The sequence below is a fragment of the Rhea americana genome, unplaced genomic scaffold (genome assembly GCF_003343005.1).
Source record: "Rhea americana isolate MKP2758 unplaced genomic scaffold, rheAme1 scaffold_154, whole genome shotgun sequence".
NCBI lineage: Eukaryota > Metazoa > Chordata > Aves > Rheiformes > Rheidae > Rhea > Rhea americana.
In genome coordinates this window covers 2,027,512-2,055,032 of record NW_028185639.1, presented here as the reverse complement: position 1 = coordinate 2,055,032, position 27,521 = coordinate 2,027,512, and the positions used below count along the sequence as shown (strand labels likewise).

At 41.6% G+C, this 27,521-nt stretch overlaps 1 protein-coding gene across 1 annotated transcript in view; it reads right to left on the bottom strand.

Annotated features, from left to right (window-relative positions):
• INPP5A (inositol polyphosphate-5-phosphatase A) overlaps positions 1-27,521 on the bottom strand; it is a 253,222-nt gene that overhangs the window by 50,374 nt on the left and 175,327 nt on the right. The window contains exon 10 of the mRNA XM_085299800.1: positions 15,554-15,638. Within this exon, the coding sequence (XP_085155926.1) occupies positions 15,554-15,638 (85 nt within the window). The remainder of the gene's footprint in view (positions 1-15,553; positions 15,639-27,521) is intronic.

The window sequence follows — 27,521 nt, the reverse complement described above, 5'->3', positions numbered from 1 at the left end:
TGCTTTGCCATGAGGACTCAGTATCTTACCCCAAAACTCAGATTACGGATGAAGATTTGGCCTAGAACTAATTCTTAAAGAAAACTATCAGAATCATCATGATTCAGACACAGTTCCCCAGTAACAGCTACTCTTTGGGGTCACTTACCGAATCTTTTACTGCATCTAACGTGCAGAGATCTGTTTTCTTTTAAAAGAACAGAATTTTATATGATACTGTGTTGAATGGTTAAGCACAGCATCAGTATTTTACACATACGCAGTTTCCATTTTCAACTAAGTTGTTAATCTCACTGCGTATTGCCTTGGTCAGGCATATTTACTGACTGCATTATATCTTTCACTTCTTTTATCAGTAGCAACTTTTCCATTAGTTTGTCTGAAACGAATGTCAAGCTAATGAGCTTATAGCTAATGAGTGCTTCCCTCATTTCTTCCTCCATAACCACCAACACAGTTCTATCCCTCTTTTAGCACTCAGCAACGACCAGGTATTCTGATTTATTTCAAATCCGCATTAGCCAGGCAGACAAGCATCGCACTACACCGTTTGCTAAAGATGGACAATTAAAAGTGCCCAGAATTAAAACTGCAGAAATACACATCAAACACTTGTGCTATTTCTGAATCATCATTTTCAGCTTTACTGTATATATGCAAAAACAAACATAATTTTTTGTCCTGCCTCCTAAATGGAAAACTGGTTAGCTACAGTAAAAYATCGATCCGTTTAAATCTCTGGAAGTAATGAGTAAGGAGCACAGAGTGCTACAGTCGCAGCCATGGCGCAGGCGGGCGACGAGCAGGGGACAGAGACTCACCCAAGCCCCGCGCGCTGATTTAACGGCCCCCGCACATCAGCGAAGCCCCGGGCGGCTCAAAGCCTTCCTCCTTTTTAAAATTATACGGACAGATGTCAAGTGAAAAAGCTTTTTAGTATGTTCAAAGAAAATATTAACTTTGAGTTTTCTGCTAACAGATACAGAGCTCTGAAACATTTCACTTGGGTGCAGTAGTGGCATTCGCATGAAACTCAGCACCTGTTAAAACTGCACAAATGAAATACAGAAATGAAAAATAACTCTCGATGGCTTTTTCAACGCCATTTACAAGTGAAGTAATACCTGAAGGTGTTACATCTGATATGCCTTTAACATCTAGTGAAAAGAAATTCCCCTGGGAACATACACTTAAATTCTTTATTTAGACTTTTCGACTATCTTAAAATATTTCAGAGTGAGAAAATCAAAATGGACCAGGGTTTGACGTAGTTTTTAAAAGATATTTTTCCTTGATTAATGTTAATAGTTCAGTATTTTACTATGCAGTACTGAACTACCTGTAACAATTTGATTTCAGAACCGTATCAATTCAGAAAGCAGTAYGGCCTGCACTAACTATAACACAAGAGACACCCTTTGACTTCTTGGAACTATACTCACTATGCAGGAATTAATTAATTAATGCTATGAAACCCCCAGCATTAAGGGTTTTTAGAATTACCACTACAAAATCACACTAACATAGCACACAGAGTTGCTCAGCTTAAATACTGTAACATTACAGGCTTCAGCATAACTTTTATTTTAGTTCTGGGGAAACTATCAAAGGCAGGAACCATCAAAGTTGATGGTGACAGTCCATGTGCATCCTTCTCTATTTCCCCAGTGCATGCTCGTGGTTGAAAAACATTTGCTGTGTGAATTAATGTTGGAAAATCTGTAAAGACACCGTACAGAATTCAGYGGCAAAAAGCCTTTCGTTTCAACGCGGCAGATTTTTCAACCAGAAATGGTGACAGCAAGGGGTGAACTCAGGCTACCTGCTCAAGCACACGCAGCGTGCAGTACTGGACAACTGTCTGAGGCTTCTGTAGAGCCTACCTACAACAGAATTACAGCCTTAATTTTGTCCATCTCTGCTTTTATTGTTTTTCATTGTTTCTTAGAGTTACTCTGCTGTCAATATTTGAAGAAGAGAAGCCTATGTTGGTATTGATTTCCTAAAGACTTTGAATCACTGTCTTCATAATGCATATATTTTAAGGCAAGTTTATGCAAAAGGTGGAGGTGAAGCTGCTTTTGAATTAAATCAATACAAAACATCAGACTGGCAATTATGATCTGGAATTCATTTTATATAATGTAAAACATATGGTAAACAGAAAGGAAAAACAAATTTCCACCCCATTTTGGCAGTCTGCAACTCAAATGTCTTGTATGCTTCGGACCTTTGGCTTGCTTAAGTTCAGTTGTTGTCACTCTTATGCATTTACTACATAGCTGACTCTGCGCTAAGGCTAATAAAGATTGGAAGGAAAATGCCACCTGCTGCGATATGTGTATGGCTTGTGCTGAAGAGCAGAGAACGAAGAGCCGTGGCAGCTACAGTATATGGAGAGGTTCCCCTAAGAGGAGCCAGTGCCACCAGCAGGTCCTGAATGGAAGAAAACAAGCTACACCAAGGTGGAAATAATGCTTATGAAACTCTATCCAGCTTAAGTTTGTGCTTCTGCAAGCTCAACGACAGCACTACACAGCTACACCGTATTCAGCCRAAAATATATCGAAAACTATAAATATGTTTTAATTTTCAGGGAGACGTTAGAGCTATATCAATAAAAGTAATCTAGAAATAGCATTATGCAAACGCAAAGTGATTTCCGTAAGGACCTAATCCAGTTATGCATTTCTTGCCTGTCGCTGTGGAGCCAAGGTGATCCAAGGGCCACACGAAAGGCTTGCTGGAAGGGCAACAATGATGGGAGTTTAATGCAATCAGCAGACAATCTATACCAGAATTTTTATAGGAAAAACCTTTCAAAGAGGTTGGAGCATAAACTAACAAGTTTTGCTGTCTGAGGGCTAGTATCGCGGCAGGACACGTGGCTTGGGCGTAACAGAGCGCTCGATGGTGGACGATGGAAACCTCTGGATAGCCGCCGAGCGGCATCACTCTATTTACCTACGGGGCAGGGATGAACACCGTGGGCTCCGTCTGCCCTCGCGCAGCGCTGTGTAACTGCCGGCATTTATCTACCCCACCGGACCCCGGCACGGCAGAAGCACGCACTCGGACACAGCAACGGAGGAGCGGACCTCTCGCTAACTAATGGGGTGCAAAAAAAATCCAAGGAAACAACAAAAGCCAGCAGAAGTCAGAAGAAAGATCCCAAYGACTCTCCAGACACGTCCACTCAGGTAATTTACTCCGTTCTTCCAGAGGAAGACAGCATAAAGGAAAATGAAAATTTTCAAGGATTTTATTGGCATACGCTTTACTCATTAAAGGAAAAAAAATCTATTCTGTGATTGTTGAGAATAACATCAGACTGTATAGGTCAAAAATTGACTGACATCACTCTGGACAAGCATTATTGAGACACACAAAGAAGCTGTTGTGCCTTTAAGCTTATGGTACATTGCAACGCACTAAATGAAAAGCCACTATTATGAGGAGATGTTTATGTCAGTATCTGAAACAAATCTTCTTTTTACTAGAATAATACTGTCTTAAATTGTTAACTGTTGATCAGATAAACAACATGTGATAAAGATCCTATAATCTCTTTTCRTAAAATTCATTTTAACCCATTAATGGCTTTACATATTAAATTATTACACAGTTCAATATTATTGAGCTGCATGAAAGTTTATAATAGTTCTAAATCATATCCTATCAGAGCGCTTACAGAAGCAGTAATGCAAAAGATCAGGATTAGATTTTAAGCAACACAGAGATCAGATACTAAAATTTCCACAAGAGATAATGTGTCAGTCGCTACCAGGAACTTGAGTCCCCCCCCGTTTCCATTCTTCACCAAGAAAGCCTATTTGTAGGGCTTTGTGTAAGAAGGAACTAATTCGATTTCTGTAGTCAGACTGTAGATTTASGAGATGTTTTACGCAGTACAGAACATAGAGAACTTCTCTGGCGCTGCATGGCCAARGCAAGGGTGATGTTATTGAAGAGAAGCAGCACGCACAGAACGCGTTTTCTTGGTGGCCCTTCCGATGTTAGGCAGGACGAGCAGAAAGCAGGAGAAAGGTCCCACCACCACTCCATCCCTTCCACCCTTTCAGCAGAGAGCTGAAACAAGTGGCCTTCGGAGAAGGGGAATATCTGAAATAACACTACTCATGTCCTCTCCTAAATCTCAGAGGAAAGAATTTTGAAGTAAAGCAATTTACTACATACTGACTACCTTTAAGTGAAAAGATAGTACTATCTACGTTTATGAAGTTGGTACAACACGATCATACAGTGTACTCAATATCTTTACCTCAATCTTTAACCACTTCACAGCAAAGACCTCACTAGGAATCAAATTCTGGAAAAACCATATTCTCCTCTGCAAGGGACAATTCAATAACTTGCTGGTAAGTAAATACCTAACTGTGGAAATATGTAATTTAAAACGTGTATTTTGTGATTCTTATGCAAGTCTGAGTGGGGAAGAATCAAACACAACTGATCTCAGATTGGATTTATAGAGTGATAATTACGTATTCAAAAACAAGAAATGCATTATAAAAGGAGAGACAGATGGCACAGACAGGCAGGGAAATGAGGGGTACAAAGTATACTGAGGTTAGCAGGAGTTTCTTTGCTGAGTTAGCAGAATTTAGTTCAATCACTAAGTACATCTGAGAAATTCAGCTTAGGAAGAGACTTTGTTCTGGTATGCACTTTTTTTTTTTAAACCCAAACCAGAGGGTTTCTCTGACTATGGACTGCATGTTTTATTTACTCTTTTGTCAAGCCTTAAGTGTGTTTCTATGAAGTTTTACTAGCATCTTCTTTTATTTAAGGCAACTTGACCTGGATCTTGGAAAGCAGGAATGCATTAAGTGATGTCTGCGACAAGTCAAAAGCAAACTGTCGAGATACTCCACCCCCAGCACTACAACGGGTAACAGCAGCACCTTTTTGTCACACGCTATAGCAGCCAGGCCTGATGGGCTCCTGGGGGCATTAGTCACTGCTAAAGCAGTACTGCCTAAGTGACTCGGTCATGGAGCCACTAAATACCTTTTGACCAGCCCTGAAGGAAGCTCCTTCTCGCCACCAGCAAAGCTGAACGTCAGGCACGAGTTTCCAGCTGAGCTGAGCAAAGCCGCACGGCTTTCCGGACACAGCGAGGCCGCAGAGCCGCGTCGCGGCGTGAGGACGGATTCAGGGCAATGCTGCCTCTCGCAGCTCCCGCACGGATCCGCCTGTCCCACGGGGAGACGCTGCACCAACTCTACCTCCAGGAAAGCAGACGCGGCAGCTGCCTTCAACTCAGAAAGCTTTTCTACCACCGCCATGTAAAAAAATGGGCCACATGAAACGTTATAGGAATTTTTATCTGTCACTGCACAACAGTTTAGACAAGGCATGYTTAACAAGGGACACTGAAGCGATCAAGACAGAATTACACGCCAAATGATTTAAGATACCCAGAAAATGGTGTTTGCACAGAAAGGTATTTGCTGCATGCCTCATACAAATGGCCAAGCATTAATAAGCTTTATGTATGTGGAACACTGCAATTTGTCCATTCTCCATAAGTACTACTCCATTTATCACTATTCAGCAGTAAAGAAGTGCCATTGTAATCTTATTTGCTCCTACTATACTATTAATACTGCTTTTTTCCCCCTAAAACAAGTCAGTTTTTGTTTCATGAACCATTGATCTTGTTTCCCCTGTGTACTTTTCTCCCACTTTTGAGACTGGCTATTTTCACAWAAAAATTAGTGCTAAACGTGTTTTTAAAATGTTTTGACACAGCTGCACAGGCATCCAGAGATTCYGTGCATTCAGCTCATCAGCTGTGACTCTATTTCTGACTGCAACTCGAGGATAAAATTTGCCATTTTGACAACAGCTCCTGTGGATAGGACAGAGTTAGATATGACCCYGTTCCTCGATTTTCAGTTAGATATCGAATTCTTTCTTTGTATATTCAATTTTACTTTCTTTTCAATGTGCAAAAAAGGATCGTTCTATATTACAGGCTATATTTTTTGAAAAAGCTTCTTCTAGGTTTCCACTTATGAGAATGAAAATGTGTRTGCACACTTTTGATGCACTGCTGCAAATACCCACAGTGCAAATACCCATAGTGTTTTTGGTTTTCTCACCAGAGAGCCTGCAGTGAACGCCTACGCTCCGGCATGGGCATCTTGCTAACGACAAGCTGCTGTCAAGACAATTTTTCTGCACCTATTTGAAGGAACCCAAGTTCTTGGCTTCTTGAACTAGCCAAGCTGAGCTGAGCTGCAAGGAAGCCCTGTGGAGGACTCAGGCTGCTGTGCCGGAGCACCACTCCCTACTTCAGCAGGCATCTGCAAGTCCACGATGAAAGATGCACGGTCCCCAGGACCTTCCTTGCCCCTGCCGCCTCTCCCCCACTTTGGGGTTGAGCACGCACCCACGAGCTGGGAGCTGTTCAGAAGCAGAACCCGCTCRGAGGAGCTCCCGCTGCCCCAGAACGGACCCGGGCGGCTCTGCAAGCCGCTCTGCGGCCGTAACGGGCCACCAGCGRAGAAGGAGACCCAAAAGGCCGTCCGCGAGCAGGGCTGTCAGCTAGGTGATGGATGGCAGGTGTGGCAGCGGCCCGGCCCGCGAGGCGACGGGCGCTGCTGGCACCGCCGTCGCCCGCCGCGGCCAGCTGAGCCGCCCAGCTGCCAGCCGCGGCCACGCGAGGCTGCGACACGCGCTCCCAAGAGTCGCGGCCGCGGCGCCCGCTCGCAGACCGCATTATTAATTAGTTTAATGACGCTCAGCCCTATTAGAAAGCAGGAGATAATTGCATTTAATTTGTGTACATTTTAATTATGGCCCAAGCAGTGCCAAATTTGATCAACGTATCATCTTTTCTGTTCTGCCCTGTAACCATGTTTGTATTAATTTGCATCCGAAGCAGGAGGAGCTGCTGAGCCCTGCTGGGAATAGAGTTCCTTTCAGCTTCTGAACAGTGTCATCCTTCACAGGGCGCTGCTGGGCGAGACCTCCGCCTGCTGATAACAGTGTCAGCTTTTCCTGGAGCCGCAAATTAAAAGCAGGTTTACGACCACATGCTACTAGACCCTCTAGGGCCCTGGAGCRGGCAGCCGGCGAACATTCATCCGCTCAGCCCTCCCCTTATCCGTGATGGAAGTAGAAACAATCGCAGCATTTAATTTACTATTGCAACGAGGATATGGCTCATTGGCCCCTCGTTGTTTTGAAGATGGATTTAATTAACCTCCAATGAATCTTGCCAATAAGTGTGGCAGCATCAGTATGGAACTGGAGATGTCAAAAAATCAGCGGGAGAGACAGGTAATCAGTACTTCTCAAGCTAGCGCTGCTGAGAGGACTTACGACTGCAGTGCTCTGGCCCCAGCAGGAAGCTAAGGAGCGCGCTGAGTTAATACACTGCTGCCTTGCCTCTGGGAATCCGAGCTCAGGTTTGACTTAGGCTGCTGAGAAAAAGAGAGGTAATTGAATAATTCCTAATAGCCACATATATCTTTAATGCAGAAGCCATTTACGATCACTGGAAAATAAATAATTGCAATTAACTACACTGTTAAGTAAATATACAGTCCCTTGGGGAAGCAATCTGCATGCTTTTATAAGTCTGGCTACAATATGAAACTCATCACAACGTCTTTGAGAGTAATTTATAATGAACATTTAGCAGGTTCCTCAGATGGGTTGCTGCAATTTACCTTTATTAATAAAACTGTCCTTATTAGACCTGAAGTTTTATGCATTTTAATTTAATAAACCCTTATTACATTTTCATTTTACACGTGACTTTGTTTCCAACATGTCCTAGAGTCAGTTYAGCTTGTAATGAAAGTTTAAATCCTTATGAGACAAAGTTATTTACAATGACCTACTTGAGAAGACAAAACCAGTCCAGCATCTCAAGCACATTTCTAGCTGGAATGAAAACATGATTTAAAGYTGCAAGTTATTAACATAACTTACCCCACAGAATGAAGGCTTATCTTAAAAACAAAGTGATGCCATTTTTCTTTTGTAAAGATGGCTTAATATCACGTAACTGAAGGGAGATGGTGACCCTGCCACAGTGTAAACTCCCAGCCACTACGGAGCAAAGAACACATTGACTGGAGAACACAGGAAAGAAAGAAACACTTCATTTTGTGAGTCTGAAAGAGCACATGCTGAGAATAAATGATGAGGGCTCTTCTGCACAACTTGCAGCACTTTATTAGAAGCTCTTCTTAACTATTTAAGATTTAATAGGACATAACTAGGTTTGGAGGGTCCTGGTTTAGTAAAGATTTAGTGCAGCTTTCTCTAATTTGCTGCTTTTGTAGGAAGGGGTCTGCCCGGGGGAGCATTTGCATACTTGTGCCTCCACATTTTGCCCTGCTGCAAAAGCTACCAGGTCAGTCTGCCTTTTCTCATTTACCACAATTAACTATTCTGCAGTRTAGCAACCAGCCAACAGACACCTGCCTCCCTTCAGAAATACACGAGAGATTCTTTTTGCATGCGAGCCAGATTTTGAGCAATTTAAGGGTACAACTGCAACGTTTTATTGAGTGTGAAATGMCACTTTTGTTGATCTTTAAAAAGATGTATAAATCATATAGTTTCAGCTCTTGCAGAAGAGGAGAGATGAAACAAGAGATTAGACTTAAAACATGGCTATAGCCTAGAGCAGGTAGAAATAGGTTTCTCAGCTATTGCCAATTTTCATTGTATCAGTCTTGCCTCTCCCAACTATATTCAACAATTCATCACTACAGAGTAATAAAACTGAGATCAGCATCAAAAGATGCATAAAAGGCCTGAAAATGTGTATTTATTGCTATGTGTATATTCAGTATCTACTCAGCCATCATCCAGTGGACTACGAAATGCATACAGGAGGTGAGTTTCACACAACAGCTTCCGCAGATATAAGGAGAATGAAAACACGTAGTTATACACACAAACACTAAAGACTGGTACACAGCTGTTACGTAACACTTCATAATCTAAGGTGTTAATAATTTCACACCAGTGGTCTTTGACCACATTCCCTCTTACACTCTACCATTTAGGAAAGGATGAAATATTCCATACACTTTATTTTACTGTTTAAAGACCTAATTTTATTATTTGTTAATGAAGAACAGAAGGAAGGAAGAGAAGAGACTTTTCTGTTCTCCAGATCCCATTCAGCAAATGGAGAAACGGGCTGGAAATGGGGAACTGGGCACAGAACTTTTAGAGAGCTGGAGAAAAAGGGAATGAGCAAGCTAGAAATAAATAGTGAGAGCATACGCCCAGGTGGGATCTTACAGGGGTATCTAGAGAGGGACACAGGCGGAGTATAGGACTATTGCGGACAAGGTATGGGGATGCAAACAGGAGAGCAGAAACATATGCATACAGATACAATATCTACAGTAACCTCCACAGGACCCTCACTCTACAGGGGGTAATGAAGGGCTGATGCTAAACTTCTCAGAACTACAAGAGGTTAAGTGCTTCTTTTCTTAACAATTTAAGCTCCAAATCTCCTAACTATTCCCCTTGCTAGATACAGAGAAAAAAAMCAGAATTTTTATGGTTTCCCTAAGGAATTTATGCAGAAAATGGAGTCAAAGCAAACATGATGAATCACAAGGAGTTTTCGATCTCTCTTGTGACTATATTTTAAATTTATAGCACTATGGGGATCTCTGATGCAAATATTATACTGATTGGACACAGAACTCCAATTACTGAGTGCCATCAGAACATGGATTTCCTTCTCACTAACGTAGCCTGGGTAAGAACATGCTTTTTCTCAGCTAGTTAATGAAGCGCGTTTTTAACTCTTTAACTAGAATATAAAAAAATTATGAAGAAAGTCAAGGAAAAATTTCAACTGCAGAGACTGAAAATTGTATGCCACAGGATTCCACACACGCCAGTCCTCAGTGTCTAATATCTYTGCACAATTCTAAGAGATACCCTGTAACTATGATATGAACAAATTTGAACACGGGAGAAGATTATTTTGCGTGCACGTAAGCGATCGGCGGCTTCATGGGAGCAGCCACYGTCCTGACGCTCCATTTCAACACAGACCCTGCATCCCAAAGCCATTATTTTTCCACGGCCCCAAAGACGTGGAGAAGACACCAACACAGGCGCCAGCAGCGCCCGGCCAGAGCCTGCCCCGTGCCCCAGGGTGGCACTGACGACGGGACAGCAGCGCGTCGGACGGGCCGCGGCCTCCCACCAGCGGGCGGGGAGGCGAGGGCAGGGTTGAGGGAGCAGCTCTGCCTCCGTGTTTTTCTTTTAGGAACGGCTTTTGGAACCTACAGAAAATATCAGATGCTGATTAGTTATTTCAATTAACAAGCGCTGCGTGGTCTCCAACGCTGCAGCGTAACGACTGCATTCCTTTAATTTCTCACATCAAACAGAAAGAACCTATCCGCCTCGCTGCTTTGCAATGAAATCCTCCGTTTCTCTCTCCAAAAACTAGTTCCCTTCTTACTCTTAATAGGCTCTGGAGATTTTAGGATCCTTGTTTTATTATTAAGCTGATAGTCAGCTGGTCTTTAACTCCAGAACCTCCAAATATTTACCTTATAACATATTTAGAGCAATAAAACCTTAACCCATAATCATTTTTAAATTTCTAGCAAAATCTTCAACTTCAATCTACAATAAATCTCRTTGCTGCTGCAGATTTCTTTAAAGTAAAACCTAATCAAATCTCTCCCTAATTCAAATTTAAAAGATAATTTTCCAGAAAAACTGCCATTCTTACACACCTAAGTGAGACATTACTATAAATCTGAAATGTATTCTGATAACCTTAAAGACTGCAACGACCTATCTGTATTATCTTTAAAAATAGAGAGAGCAGAACTTCTGGGAAAATTACAGGAGAACGATCACCTACATACAAGAAACATCATAAATCCATGTTTCTATTAAATGCAGTGACATTACGTGTATTAGAATCACTGCAGAAAGAACGATACAAACGAGACCTCACAGTCAAACTGATGTAAAAGGTTAGCAATTTTATATATGTTGGAAACATATCTACAACATGCTGGGAAGAGAGGTGCTGGAAGATACCTGGAAGCAGGGGGCACATCACGAGAATGCTGGATCTCCCCCAAACCATTTAGTAAAACTTAAGGAAACCCCAAACAGGTAAATCTTAGAACTTAAACAGAAATAAAATCCTATCATTAGCGACCTTTGCAAATGTAAAATTAACTGAATTTAGGTGACCATCAGAAAAGAATTAAGATCTGAGAGCATATCTTAAAATGATCAAAGCTTGGGGAAATGTAACTCTCTTGTGCCTACTGCCTTACTAAATTCGTGTCCTACTGTACAAAGCTTATTTCTGGAAACACTTCTAGCATGGAAAGGATGATGAATTGAAGATGTTTAGCACCAAATGAACGCAAGACAGCCAGGCACACCAGAACTAGAGCAGAGCTTCCAAAGTTGGCTAGATGGCCAACAAAACACTTGCGGCGTGTTTTAAACGCATAAAGTTCGCAGCAGCTATCAGCTGTATCTGCCCTTACGTGGAGGGGTTAACTTCACAGCTCTGCTCTGCGGGAACATGAGGAAGCATGGGACCAGGCCCCCAGGCATTACTAGCAGGAAACCTGGTAGTAGCCCATCTGTTTATTTTCAGGGAAACGGTATGGGCAGGTTTAGCATAACCCGACGGGAGCGTGGCACAAAGCATGCCTTATGCGATCTCCTCGCAGTCAAAGCCCTGAGCCAACACAGGCTGTCACCGACTTCGACGTCATCCGCACCCACGGCCGCCTGATGAAAAAGCTAATTAAAGACACAGTGCCGTACAACGGTCACTCAGCTGCGGCTTGTGCGGAGGACCTTGGGCAGGAGCATGCTCCTGGGCACCTCGTGCATGGGGGAACACCTCGTCCTTCCTGCTTCCCCGCGCGGGTGAAAAGTGCCGAGACACAATACAGGCACACAAACACCTCAGACTTCAGAAATACAACTAGCTTCTGCGGTTTCAGAGTCTCTCACTTTATTGAATTGTACATTGGCCCCAAAAACCCAAGCTAAAACGTACTCCTATTGTTAGCCTATTTCAAGTCGAAGACACCTTTAAAATACTTTAAATGTTTCAGCTGCAGGCACTTCTCTGGATATCATAATGTCAAGCCACAGATTACGCTCAAGCCATAACTCAGATCTACTATAATACGATTGTACCTCTTCAGTATGTGCTATGCTTGCTGTGCCACCAACGTCCTAGTTCTTTCTTGCCAATTTATACCTCTGGACAACACACTTGTTAATACACATATGGATCTCCAAATCACTAGAAACCTTTACCTACTTATTGAACTCCCCTGGATTACTCCAACAACAGTAAAGCAGATTTTCCTAGCAAGGAAATCAATCAACTTTAGATTAAGGTTCTCATAAAATGTTTAATAAATTATATATGAATAATTTATTGTCTATTAATTATGAATTAGTAAGGGCAACTTTTTTTTGGCATCTGGTTTAGCATACTGCACTTCAGTGTCTGGATTCAACRTCTGAATCCACTCTCAGCTTCTCTCTTTCAACGGCTTGATTGAGAAATCCGTTATGAATATACTTCAGTCTTTGTGTTTGGTTTGGGAAAGTCTGTGTTTCCACAATTCATCTATTGCTTGTAGCATCCTAYGGCATCCAGGTGCTCAGCAGTTTTTGGCCCCAAGAGAGAATTCGGAAGGTCAACAGGAAACGCAGAGATAAATTTAGCAATATATACAAAGATGACAGCTCAGTGGATTAACTCCTAAATTCCTAGCATTTAAGATCCTGTCAGACAGTCAAATGAATATTTAATATCAGCCAGCAACTTGCACAGTCACACATTCAAAATGCCAGAAGGGACAAGGATATATCTTGGAGCGCAAGGTCCGCAACCAAGATAAGCAACCAACTTTGGTCATTTTTGCTTCTTGTTCTGCTAGTGTAGGTAGTGCATGTTCTTGGCCAAGTCGCTTYACTCCCCACCAACTTTGGCAAAATGGCACATTTGGGAAGTACCATTTATAAAACAGTTTATAAAGTGATTTTGGATTGGATCTTCTCAGACAAAAAGCATTAAACACAATCAGACCATTAGGTCCCGTCTGGAATAATTTATTTTAGACTTGGTAAGGAACACTACCCTCCCAAATTTTACTTTAAAAATGATCCATCTCCTAAGAGCCTTCATTCCTAAAACAGAGTGCTATAAACTTACTATTGATTTATTTACGAATGCTCAAGTGCTAAGACGCTGTCGGAGAAATACTGACTGTGCTGTCACCTCTGTATAGCAAACTGCACGAGACAACCATTTCTTAAACCTTCTGGATCTTCTGACATACTAGCCTATAAAACGTGTGAAATGCRTAAGACCACAAAACATGCTTAATACGACTTCAACTGCACGTACGTAAATTCCAAGTGAAAATTTCTAGACTAACTTTAATTACACTTAATTAACGTTGTAATTCGTTTCTCATTACACGACCATGTAAGTTGGGTCAAGTTCTGGTTAATGTGGTATGCTATTTGCCAAATAAAACAACAGRGAAGAATATATACTATTCCAGTGCTTTTTCCACTCACGCACACGCACACCTCCTCTAGGAGGAATGGGTAAATGAGTTTGATGCATCCTCAAATTACACCTTTTACCTAAGCTTGTATGCTGACATGTAACAACATTAACTGATGTTGGTAAAGCACTCCTAAGATGAAAAGTACCGTCAGTACCAAAAGCACCTGCACTGTTACTACCTGTTGTGCAATTCACACAGCATGCATCATTTATGGTTAATGAGATTGTTTCATTAGGAGCTCATCGCTTTGAAACTTATTGACATAAATGTAGCAATCTTAATTAAAGTAATCAGTAATACAGAAAGCACTCTCTGCAGATTCAATCCTGCAAACTGTTAGGCAGTTAGAAAGTTCAGAAAAACCTTACTGGCTCTGCATCAATACAGGGTGGAAAAGATGATCCTACCGGTGCACGACTGACGGMTACTCTCAGACAAAAGCGTTCTCAGTAATACTACTGCAACACCAGGGAATAAAAAAACGTGTAATGTTTYGAAAGCAAGTAATCTACAAACACCAATGATACTACGGAAACAGCGGTGCAGCAAAGCAGGATCCAGTCCTTAGCAGACACAGTGTGAAGCTCCGTATTCTGATCAGTGACCTGAACTTTGTTTCAGTCATGCTTTAGGTTTGTTGGTTATAGGACGGCGATGTGTAAAGGAGTCTGAGAAGGGAGTTACCAGCTACACAGCCTGTGTCGTAATGTCAAACCCCTATTTTCCAACACCCAAAGGATGATTCACCACGTAGGAACAAGCACTGCCGTGCACCCATACGGGGGGACCCAGCCCTGGACATGCCGGCCGCTGGCTTCCTGCTGCTTGYTCTACAAAACAGAAGCTTCTGGTCCAGAAGATACACGCCTATCCTCAAGGACACCAAAAAGAGACTACAGCATCTCTGGGAATTAAAGTGGGAAAACCGAGAGATTAAACTGGTTTTCAACCCCGGATATTATTTCTGACCCCACGTTACCTGGAGCAGAGCTTCAGCGGTAAAGTCAAGGTGATCTCAACACATGATGGAAAGGGTTTACTGTATTCTCTTTGGCTTTACACAGATCTTCCAGGCACCCTTCCACACTGAGACGCTACAGTCGCAAAGGTCTGCACAAATCCCTGGTGTTTATAAAGTACGGAACGCTGCCACACAAACTTAGGAAATTTTTCATTTTTTCACTGATTACAAATACAAACCAACACATATTCAGCTTACGAATAAAACACCGCGAGATCCTCCACGAGCTATAAGCAAACGATGAAAGTCATGAACAGAGGAAACAAGTGTGGTGTCCCGTGCCGGAGCTCAGGCAGGTTTCAGAGGAGGAACCTGTGCCGCTGCTGACGGAGGAGACACTTCCACACGTCCTAAAGACTCTTAYGCCCCCCCGATCGCACCTGACCGCCCCTGGATCTACTCGCACTTTCCCTTTCTATCAAGGGGACAAGGACCGGGTAGCACTGACTCTGCGGTGCACGAGACACTCACGTTACACACGGTTTTTCAGCCACAGAGACCAGGCACACACAGGTACGAGAAGCGCCCGAAACACGCGGCCGAACGCCCTCCCCGCGGGGCGTGCTGGGTCGCAAACGAACCCTCACGGGCAGCAAATCAGTCCTTAGTGCAGAAAAACGATAATTGTTTCCATCTTTCCTTGCAATGATGATCTGCTTTTTTACAGTGAAGGCGAAGTATCAACACTGTCACCAGGTAACTAATTTTGGGGGCGGACGGAGACACTGAGCCGCGAGTTCAGCAGATYCCCAGCGCAGTAACACCGACCTACCTGAACGTACTCTCCTGCTGAAGGCATTCTTAGCCAAGTGCGGTGTCAATACTGAGATCAGTTTGTTAAGTCGCTTCTAACTTCTCCACAGGAGAAATATTTGAGAAAGAAAAACTTTTTGGCAGGGTCTGGAACTGAAAAAGATGAACGTCCTACCTCTACCACCGCTTTGGCATCCAGTCTGAAGTTGAAATCTCCAAAGACAAAATACGAAACTTTCTCAAACCGCTGATCTATGATTCTGGAAAAAAAAACAAAACCAAAAACTGTCATTCAGCTTTGCATATATGCAAACACACACCTGCACACATCTCTTACGTAACTTTAGAGAAAACTTAAATTGACATATATTCCCCAAAGCATTTTATTTCTAAGTACAATCTCAGAAATAACTGTGAAACAATCAAAAGTACCAGTTTATTTTGGAACCATCTTCTCAATGTATTAACTGTGCATTTGGGCTGCACTTCCTTGCTCAGGCAACTCCGTCTCCAGCCTCAGAAAAATAACACGTTTAGTTTTCCCTGGCTGGCTGAAAGAGCAATGTGGAGGACAGCAAATCAGCAGCAGTTCAGCCCAAATGACACGGTAGACACGTGGACACAAGAGAAATCCTGAGGGGAATTTGGAGGTACTCACAACTTTGAAAACTTAAATATCTGTGCTTTGGGTTGAGCAACTAAGGATCAGGAACCGCTGTTCAGAGTGCATCTGCCTTCATGTTTATACCTAAGACTGATGTTTTACCCATGCTTATTAGTACTCTAAGGAGTACACCCATAAAAAAGTGATGCATCAGTGCTGAACACTGTTCATCAGGATTGACCCCATCTACGAGGCTCTTCCTGGGTGAGGGATGGCTCTCCGAAAGACGATCTCTTTTCTGGTGAAACCAGAGGTTTGTGGAGATTGTAGCTAACACTGACAGGACGTTAACTACAGACTAACCCCCGACATGGAGCAGGACAGACTCTTTTCTCAAGCCTTTTCTCAATACTAAAGAGGGAGGTGAAGCATTACTGTTAATCTTGCAAATCTCGTATTATTAAAAACTACTGTATTATTAGTCTATCTATTGTTACTAACAATTAGTTGATGCTCCCAACAACGTGCAATTTTACATGCTTCTAGAGCTCCTGGCATTTGGAAATCCATGGAGTTAACACCTCATTTCAAAACACGATTGCCTTCATTAATTAATGAGTAGCTGATGAAGATATGAAATAACCGAAACGTGGCTGTTACAGCTGGAGAGCAAATACACAGAACAAAATCACAAAAAATGAAGTAGTACATTAAATGCACAATATATAACAATAAGGGACAAATGCAAGGCAATACATTGTGTACCTTCTAGGAACATACAAGTAGTGAAGCATTACGATACCCAAAATCCCAGCTGAGCCTGAAGCAGGGGCTCATACAGATAGGTGAAGGATTACCAAGTAACACACACTAAGGTCGGCTCCTGGAACAGTACTGCCCAGCTAGGAGGCATTCATTCTAAATGGCTTTAGAAGCTCTAATACATCACATCCATTCAGACATTTCAGAGCTAATAAAGAAAAGAACAACTTTGGATTTATAGTGAGGTACTGCTTCTCCTCTTAGAAAAAAATCACATTTTCAGTCTACAGTAATCTATTACATAAGGAATACTATGCTATTGAAAAATTAACGTGCATTAGACCTATGGCAGTGATCATCTGAAGCAAATTCTCTTGCAAAAAGTTACCCTTTCCGGTAGGAAAATCTCCAAATCCTCCATTCAGCTGACAAATCATTGCAGGTACTGTTAATAAATACTGTCTACTGTCAACTACTACCAAGCATCAGGAAAACTTGTCACTCTTGACCTGTGCATAACATTAGTTTGGTTAGTGCCCTCATGGCACTTTAAAGGCAAATGAGAACTTAAAAGTTAAACCATTTACATTACCACAATTTGCTAATGCTGTAATTGCAAAATCTGATACACAACTTACACACAAGAAAAACTCATTTTGCTTTGCCAACTTTAATGATTCATATCTTAGTTTTGGCTTCGCTCAGTGCCATTTACTGCAGACAAAAACTGAGATATTACAGGAATGACATCAAGGTCTAGAGAAGGCCTCTTAAAACAAATTGATATTATGAGGATGATATCTGTGATTCTATTATGCAAAGATGGATTTTTCAAATAAACAGACTGTTCCAAAAATAGCCAGTTCAAATGTCTCTTAACTAAATTAACTTGAAAAAACTCAAACAGTTACTGATGAACAAAACACTTGATTAGTTCTGTTTCTGATCAATTAATTAAAAATCAGTCATTTCATAGTCTTGCACGTTACCTGATTTAAACATGGCTTGCATACGAATCAATGCCAGCTTTAAAACTGGCAATTTTAACCAGTTGCTTCCGTTGTAGCTTCTTTTATTGTACATTTTAGAAAGAGAGTCTCATGATAGATTGAAGTAAAATAATATAAATATTACTTCTCAAGAACAAAGCTTTAAGCAGCTTCTGACATAGCTCCTTTTCRCAGGTGGAGAAAGCCAGTACAGCAAAGGATACACGTGGACTGTCTTATTGAATACTCTAGGATGCCTCACAATAAAATATACTTTAAATRGGTCGACTTTATACATATCTATGTAACCTACTGTCCTGGCCTTTGTTTACAATAAAGGTGTTAGGGCTGGAGCAAGAACTGAAAAAAAATATTCCATTCCTCTTGTTTCTGCTTTTTAAGCCACAAATACGTAAAGCTGATCAAGTGAACAAGTAAATGGAGAACTGAGAAGACTTTTTTTTAAACAAGAAGGAGGGCTTGCAAACAAAGCAAGCTTTAGAACCTGCTTTATTTTACTTTGCTATTTGCCGTTATACCAATACCCTTCCTTTAACCATGAATCACATAATCCTTTAAAAATGTTGTCATGAATCAGTCAGTGGAGTGATAAATCTGAATCATATGAAAAGAAAGCAGCCAACCCATGTCACCGACATTAATTTAATGTTTTTAGTGGGAGGACCAAGTGCTATTTCTTGTAACTCATATTTGCTGTCTATCAGATTGTCCCGAAAGGCTCTAACATATTTTGAGGTTCTCTTCCTTCCTGCACAGCTTTTTAAAACAGCTGCTGACAAAACAGGTGACTCTCAGGTAAAATGTTCATGACTGTAAAGACCAGCAGTATTTCACTTCTGGAATTTTACATCAAGGAGCAAACAAAAGACCATCAGTGTCCTGCGCTGTATGTTGTCACCTATATGGGGTCACCATTAGATTATACGCAGTAAGAACATACCCACTGTATGGGTAAACGGAGCAGAAAACTTTCCTAGCAGATTACAGCCTCTCCTTTCCAGAAAGTCTTTCCCTTGAAACAGCGGGAAGAGCACTTTTACTGTTTTAATGCTTTGTTGTGGCTCCAGAGGGTATCAGCCAGGAGAAAGAGCTTATTTGCAATTAGAAACCACCAAAAAACTTTTACTTTGTGCATTTTGGAAATGAAAAAGACAAATTCAATATGGTAAATACGGACCACTGCAACTGCCCACTATCATGACGGTGCTCTATGGTGGCCCCGTTACACTTTAGAGTGCGCAAGCCTAAGTGCCACAGATGACCATGTTCCCTTCTGCTAGCTCCAAATACACAGAACTCTTAATCGCCTAAGCAGTCCTTAATAACAGTATTAGGTGTAGCACAGAACGGAAGATCTGAGCTGTTCTTCTTGGTTCAAACACACAATCTTAATTATTTTACCAGTTTCAAATCAATTCTACATTTTTAACTAATGACTACACTGAAAATCTTTTGGACCACTTGGGTTGATCTCTGGTGCTTTCTAATCTTTGCTGTACTTTGAGAACAGATAAAAGGCAAACTGCAAACAGTTTTAACAATAGGGTTATGTAGCATTTAAAATAAAAGTGTTTATTACAGTGTCATACTATTCCGCCTTTTTATTTCTGCTTTTTTTTCACTTTTGTCTAATCTCTAATGAGAAATTCTCTAATCATTTCAGCTAGTACTTTAACATATAGAAATAGCTATCGTTTATGGCATGACAGTAGAACACAAAAACATTCAAGGAAGCATAACTTTTAAGTGAAGTTTACAGTCAAAGTTAGTCATACATTTAAATGTTTTAATGAGTCAGACCCGTGGCTCACACTGTTTCTGTAAACAATATTTCATTGGTATGGACTCAAACTAATGTTAACTTACTGTAGCAGCTTTTTCTTACAGAATAAATGTGTTTAATGAGTCTTTTGGTCTAGTAAGCACAGGTCACCTTGCACTGGGCACGAGCAGCCGCATTACAGAGCTGAAAGGAAGCCAGGGTGTCTACACCAGGGATGTATTTGGGGACGTGGAAATGTGCTGGTAGGACCTCTGGGAAAACCAACTACTGCCAACTGGATCTGGGCACTGCAGCCCCCAGCGCTCCTTCCCGCAGACCTTGGAAAAACTCTGCCTGTTATTCTGGGGGCACCAGGAGAATCACGAGGAGCCGCCGAGAGCCCCGAGGCAGGAGGCTGCACAGCCCAGCTGCCCGCGGGGACGACGCTGCCCAGCTCGGAGCAGGCTGCCGAGGGCCGCGGGACGGGCAAACCTGAAGAGAAACCGGACAAATCCCATGGGTGAAGCAGAGATGCGCAGTCCAGTCTTGCAACCCGGGGAAAGTCGAACTACTTACGTGCAAAGACAAACCTCTAAGTTTGGTGGYATCAGCTAAGAGGATTGGGAGGACAAGTTTTTTCAAAGCAGTTTCAATGATCTAGACACCATATTCACATTAAGACTAAAGCAAATAGCAGGCAGCAGTCTCTCTTCTCCCCCAAATCCCTTAAATCCCGGTCTAGTTGCTGATTTTGGCCCACATACGGGGTGCCAGAAGGAGTACCTTATTAAGACGTTAAAACGAGCAATTTAGCACTAGCGAAATCAGTGAAATCCTTTTATAATTTACTTCTGTCTCGTTACAACTCACGATGCTTCAAGAAGCACGCCCTCTCTTACAAGAGCTACGCGGCACGCCGTGGGCACGTTTCCAGGCACGGAGACCCCGCCGGAGAACGAGCGGGCATGCCGAACCGTCCCTGACTTCGGCGTGCCTTCGCGCTCATCCCCCTCCCACGCCGCCACGGCAAAGGACGGGGCCAGGGAAGCAGCTGAGTATCAGCAGTTTGGTCATGGAAGAAAGCAGCTGAACATGATTCAGTGTGACAAGGGGCACAGCGATCCGCTAGACCATTTCTCAGGGCACTTTGTAAGGAGGATCAGCAGCATTATTCTTTTAATAGCCATGTCTAATGCAATAACTGGCCGGGTTTTGTCCCAAGCCAAGGTATCAGCATCAGGTCAGAAGGTAACATWCTGTTTACACGATTATTTCCTAAAGCACTTATCTGCTCTTCGGTGTGAAAGTTGACTTTTCTGTTTGTAAGGGGGCCTAAAGAATTGAGGGAATGGGAAAAATTAGCTACACTGAGCTGGAGCTGAATGGGATGAAGTGGGAGGTCTGAGAAAGGCCGGCGGCGGCGCTCAGCGGGACACCTTATTAGCTGCGCCGTCGCAGTTCATTCAGGCAAACCAGACCAGTGTCACCACCGTTCCCACACAAAGACAAAGTTCTTCACACAGTCTATAAACATGCTTCCCCGGCCAATTCATCCCAACTTGACACCGCCGAAAAGAGGGGCCCGGGGGGATKAAAAAAAAAAAAAAAAAAAAAAAACACAAACCCACAACAGTAACGTAACAGAACAAAACAAAATCCCTGCAGCTCTGCTCTGCCAAGCAGGGTGAACGGAGGAGAAGGAGGGACACTGTCACATTTCTTGGGAGGAAACAATCCAAAGGTCAAGCCGTATTTTATCCAGTGAGCACATTTTTATAGCTAAATGTGTYCAAGCTAAATACTACCAGTGCTCCCCTATCGCTTGGGCAAATCTGGGGTGAGCAATTATCTTTCCACTGTCTCTGTGCTTCTGTGCATCATCCATGCAAYGGAATTAAAGGCACAAAGCTGCCTTTGCACAGAAAACATGGCAGCACCTAATTGAAGGGTGACGTGGCTACGTGGAGAAGACAGACGASGGCTCAGGCGAGGTGCGACCATCGTTTCTCCGGCTAACCTTGTTCACCGTTGACCCAAGCGGAGCTTTGGGACGGAGGTTCTGATTTGGCTGGAGCCCCGCAGGAGCGGTGCTGACGCCCACAAGCCCTCCACGTGCCGCCGGCCCGCGGGGAGGCTACTGACAGCGGCACAGGGCCCAGAGGCTCTTCGCGAGCTCATACGCGTCCCCTGTCGCACCCTATACATACTGGCTTCACAGGTAAGCCTGCGTGTTGCAAAGGGCGCGTTCAACTCACGTCTCCTCGACAAGAGAGGATCTTACCCTGAAGAGCGATGTTTGGAAAGGCATAAAAATACAGAAAGCGCCTTGGCCACCCTTTCCTGCTGGCGGACGTTAAGAGCGTGTATCCAGCAATGCTACACACGCTTCCTCCTCTTCCGGAGACCARGGTGCCCCACGTAGTAACAACTCCTGCAGTGACTTCTGGTGGAAAGTCAAGGAACAACTGCGGCGAAACCTGTCTTCTACAGCCGCAGCCGTGTGAAGAGACTGAAGATCAAGACACTGAAAATGTTCAGTTTTGGCTTACACAGCAGTACACACAGGATTGCCGTGTGGCCTTCCGGACTTCCGCCGTTCCTGCCCTCACTCCGCCTAGTCTTAGCGAGATGATCAGCTCGAACACCTATAACTCGAGAACAGGACAGTGAGGGTCCGCAGTCAATCTCAAGCTCTCCACCAGAGCTTTCACAGACAGCTTCCCAAGCAGCACACTGCCACCTCCTTGGAGTATCCTGGTCGTTCTTCAGAGGGGCAGAGCTCAGCTGTGTGGCATTTTCCATCCTCTGGTATACGTTTAGACTTCAGAAAAAAGCATTAATTTTGGAGAAGTTACCTGCTGACAGTCTAAGTGTGCCTAAAAAGAGATGTGATGTAAGTGCTTTCACTGGCATGCCTGAAGCGTTGTAATGCTGTCATTAAAAAGATAAACTTTATCATATTTTTGTGTCCCGTTCCTTCTGACATAATAGCTAAAACCTATTAATAACACCAAAACATCTCAAAAGGTCAAGTGGTATGCAGCAAGATGAAGGGAATTGTCAAGAAGCTTAGGCAATCATCTTAGCACTCCAGACATTTGCCAGGGCTGTTTAACTAATATGTGATGTTCACYTTTAATTTCAATATAGTGCCATTTGGGCAAAAATGTTGTATTTTTTAATTAATTATAATGTCAGCAGCTATTAAGATTAAAAGAAAGACCACATCAATAATAAATACTTAATCCAAAGAAAGGATTACAAGAAAAGCAATAAAAATCAATTTTTAGAGCTGGAAAATTGTGACTTTTTCCTCACCTGACTGGTATTTTCATTATATTGACAAAACCATGATCTTACCTGACACTGACATTCGCCTAATGAAATAGCAGCCATGTATAATGATGTAAGTTCTTGTCAATTTAGCTACAGAAGAATACAATACGATTGCACTGGCATTACATTACAAAGAAATTTTCTTGCTCTTCATTTGATGTGAAAGAAAACAACAAGAAGAAACTGGAGAAATTGCAAATTTTTTTGAATCTTTCTTTACTTTATCATGGAAAATTAAAATTCTTCCGCAAAACTTCTGAAACTCCTCAACGTCAGGAACGCCTGTCCTCAGCGGAGGGCAGATAATGACCACATCTCAATCTGCGTGAAGAGTGACACGTAGCAGTTCTCACCTGCCTTTCTGGAAAGCTGAGATGTGGTGGGGTGAAACGAAAGCCGGTGACCACTTAGCATGAGAAGTGCAAATAGCAAGCCACAACATAACTGGGATACACTGCAATGGGATGCTGGTCCATTAAGCCATTAAAGCTGGGAAAGGGATTTTTTTTGTGGCAATTCTAGACATGCTCAGAACAGAGATGCTGTAGGTCCTCAACAGCTTAGCAACGGCAGTGGTGGCAGAACGATAAAGAAATCTGGGGCAGCTCTCACCCGATTCGTACCAGAAGTCTTCCCTYCCCTCTCAGACCAGCTCCAGCGGTACGTGGCAGAGGGGGACAACGGCAGTGACACGACGCGAGACATGCCACCCCACTGCATGCTACTAGCGACCGAACGGGCTCGCCCGAGGAACCAGCTACACTCAGACTTCGAATTTAAAAAAGCCTTCCAGAAAAGGGTAATGCAAATTATTAGAGACACAGAAAGACTTCACCTACAAAGGGTTCAAAAAGATGAGCTGCTTGACATCAAGAAAAGCTTACCAACAAGTTTTGCATACCTACTTGTTAGCTTGTGCATTTATCCCTTTGAAAATTGGACCAGAGTGGATTATTTAGCTAAGAGAGGAAACAAAGGCCRAAAAGACAGAAATATTTGAAATGCTAAAGAGAAGAAGAGAAAAGCCCTCTTTCAAAWGAGCACACCAATTAAAACATTAAAGCTGCCAATATTATGTTTGAACAAAGAAAATCCTRGTGGCCTAGAGATAGCGTGACAACATTTCTTTGTGGCAGCGAGAACTCAGTCATCTCAGCTGCATCTTAAACCACACCCTGAGCCTGCAGAAAATATAAAGAAGCTTTCCAAAAGCTTCTATTAAGAACTTCTGCAAAGTCCATCCACAACCACTTCAGCACCTATACAGACACACAGACAAGTAGGTAAAAATGCTGCAGCTTAAATGCTGCTATTTATCTGTTGGGTAGAATAGGTATCTCTCCAGGATACAGAATACAAGACTAAAAGACAACAACCACTCTCCTGTGGTGATCCTATCTGCCTATGGGAGCAAAAATACTGAAAAATCGTAATTCACTTAGTGCCCATAGACTCAAATGGAAGCAGAATGAAGCTCTTTCAACCATTTCTCCATTTTATAACTATCAGCTCATAGCATTATTTTACAGCAAGCATTAAGTGCCTTGTAAATAAAATCACAATAGTAATTTATTTTCATTTCTCTGCAAATGAATAAAAATTGGATCAACAGCCCATATGGATTCTTTTTAATTGAATCATAGCTATCTTTGAAGATTATATGGCTATACAATACAACATTTCAAAAGACACAAACCACAATAAATGCTGATGTGAGTGTCACCTTTAGCTAGACACTAATGACTGTTCTTTATCTAGCCCTAAAATCTATAAGGAACAAATTACAGTAAAAAGTGAAGCATAACTGAATATGAGTGTGATACATTCTGCCACATTCGTACCTAAAGGCATTTTCAGAGCAAAATCAAGTGGGCAACAAGTTATTTGCAGCCAGTATTTCAGATTTTTTTTTAAGAGTCATTCTGCCCTTTCTTCAGTTATCTAAGTCTAATTATACAAATTCTCTTGAGTGGTATCTTCTACTGCGGCATTCAATCCAGCCTGTAGTTACAATACCAGTTAAATATGATTAGAAAAACACCACAGCCAATGTAGGCAGTTAAAGGAGCACCTATAACTGGAAAATGATAAAAATAAGTAAAATCATTCCAAAAGATGAGGAAGATGCCCAGAGTCCCACCAGAAGTGGCTCCAGGTCATGAGAAGACCTTGGGAATTCCCGTATTGYGATCCACGCCAAGAGATTACGAGTCTGCCTTTGAAAGGGCAAAAACTTCTCCAGAAAACCTCAGAACTWTTCTTTTTACCATTTCTTCTCTAAGAGCCACAATTCTGTTCACATTAGTCGAGCAATGTGAAGAGCAACTTAGTGTATCCACGCTATTTAAGTGGCATTTATTTTTTTTAAGCAATTGAAAGTTGTTGTATTTCCGGATTTTTGATTGCCTGTTCCCCAATTAGATATCTGCTTGTAAGCCTGCTTTTGTTTGTAGAGATTTGTTTCTGATATGAGAGCAAGATCTTTTATTTATGACACACAAAAAAATAAATGCTGCAAAGGCTTGYCATAATAGTCCTTCTATTAATCTAAACCCCCAAACTTGCTCAGTTATTAATGGAGGGGGGGGGAGCCTAAAACACTGAAAATAACAGAATGAGGGCCAAATTACTGACTAGGACCATCAGAGATAGCCATTCATTTATTATACAAATACATTTATTGTCCTTGAAATTATAAACATGCATATTTTTCATTACAATATACACAAGTACAGAAYTATTATTCTGCTAAAATATAAACTAAATTAAATTAAAAATCTGATTAAACAGAATGACATATGAGTTAAATTTTTCACAGCAGTGTCAAACTTGCAAAAGCTTGAGCCAGGAGCATGAATAAAGCATCTTCGACTTTATCTGACAGCTTGAAAGTAACAAGATAATTTTGCTGGATTTACTCTTTAAAGAGCATATTATACAAACACACTAAATTTGAGAGCACTTAACCTTAGTTTAAAGGAGGGGGAGCATGACTGAATATTAATGAGATGAGCCTCAGGGTGTTTAATGAAAAGCTGTCTTTTTGAATGTGATCTAGAGTTTAGACCTTTGTTAGAAGACATTTGGATAGAAGGTTTATTTGCCCTGGGACTGCATTCTATTCGAATACATACAAATTTCATTAAATGTTTGAAGATGCATGATTACAGGCAGAGTTTWCACTTTTGTTAAAATTAGCATTGTCAAAAATATTTAAAAAACAAAMAGGAAAAAAAAGTGGGCTACTCCTAGAATTTTTCTCAAATGACCCAGATCCTTAGAGTGAAGTTTTTCTTTGCCTAGAAACTAAGTGGCTTTTCTTTTGCTCATTCAGCTGCTAGTTCTGGGAAAAGCCCAAAGAGAAACATTTAGATTGGAGGGGTCTTTGAGAAGATGTGACAGTTGACTGATGAGCATCCATAAAATGACAAAGAATAGTTGTGTGGAGCCGGTGCATCACATCGCCTCTCCCTGGGAAACTAATTGCTCTGAATTGTTAATAGTAACATTATTTTTCTGGCAATCATTTCTTTTGAATACCCAAAATGAGCATGAAACAGCTCCTTTGACCGGACATAAAAGTTAAATGTCCCAATGTTGATCAAATTAACTTCAGCTATGTGACAATGGACTATATTTGTGAGAAAATAATGAAGGGTACAAAGGGGAGCTTTATGCCAAGATTTCACAGTTGTAATGTAAAAATGTTTCTGTTGAACTAGGCCGGGGAATGTTTCAATAGGAAAACAGAAGAGTACTGTCACTTTCTTTTTCTTTCTTTCTTTTTCTTTTTTTTTTTTTAATCATTTTATGGATCTGAATGCTCTAGATAATTTCAGGAAATTTCAATGGTTGGCACACCAAGAACCACAATATCAGGCTTATATCGCCCATGCTGATTCTTAGCAGATACTCTTCTAATACTCTTAAAGGACCTATCCTGCAGCCTTTACTCAGACCCTGGCCATGGTATTAAATTTAGGAAACGTTTCCCCAGCAAGGGCTTAAAGTACATGACTGACATGCCAATACGATTAATTAATAGGACATATATGCAAGCAGTAATTGCAACAGAGTACTGTCAACTGCATTTCCTTTCTTAGTTTCATGCACCACTTAAACCCTGCAACTTTAGAAAATGCAAAGATGCAAGTGCTATGCAAATACAGCTGGGCAGACGTGAATTATCCAAAATGGCCTGGAAGAAATATTTTGTCCCACAAAATATATAGCCAATCATCTTATTCTGATTTATTAAATAAGTTCAATTTTGAGAGTATTTGCATCTATCTGGAACAATGTAGAAGACATCTAGGAATTTAGTTTGGATTTACATTAGTGTTGAACATTGTCATTGCACACACCACTTTTATATGTATGCATTCTTTGTGTATTTGTAAATATACAAATATTTGCTTAAAGTCAGCATAATTCCAACTGTCTTAATCTTCAAAGAGTCTGCATAATACTACATTTTCTTCACAGTTGCTAAATGCAAACRTTAAAAGCAATCTGGCTCTGCACATACCCACTATCTGTCTTGAAAAGCATTCTCTTAACTGTATTATTCATTCTTGTATTTTATTATACTAAATCACTTCATGATGCCATTATAAGATTAAACCTTTGTACTCCCCAAATATCTATGATTATTAATAAAATCATCTAT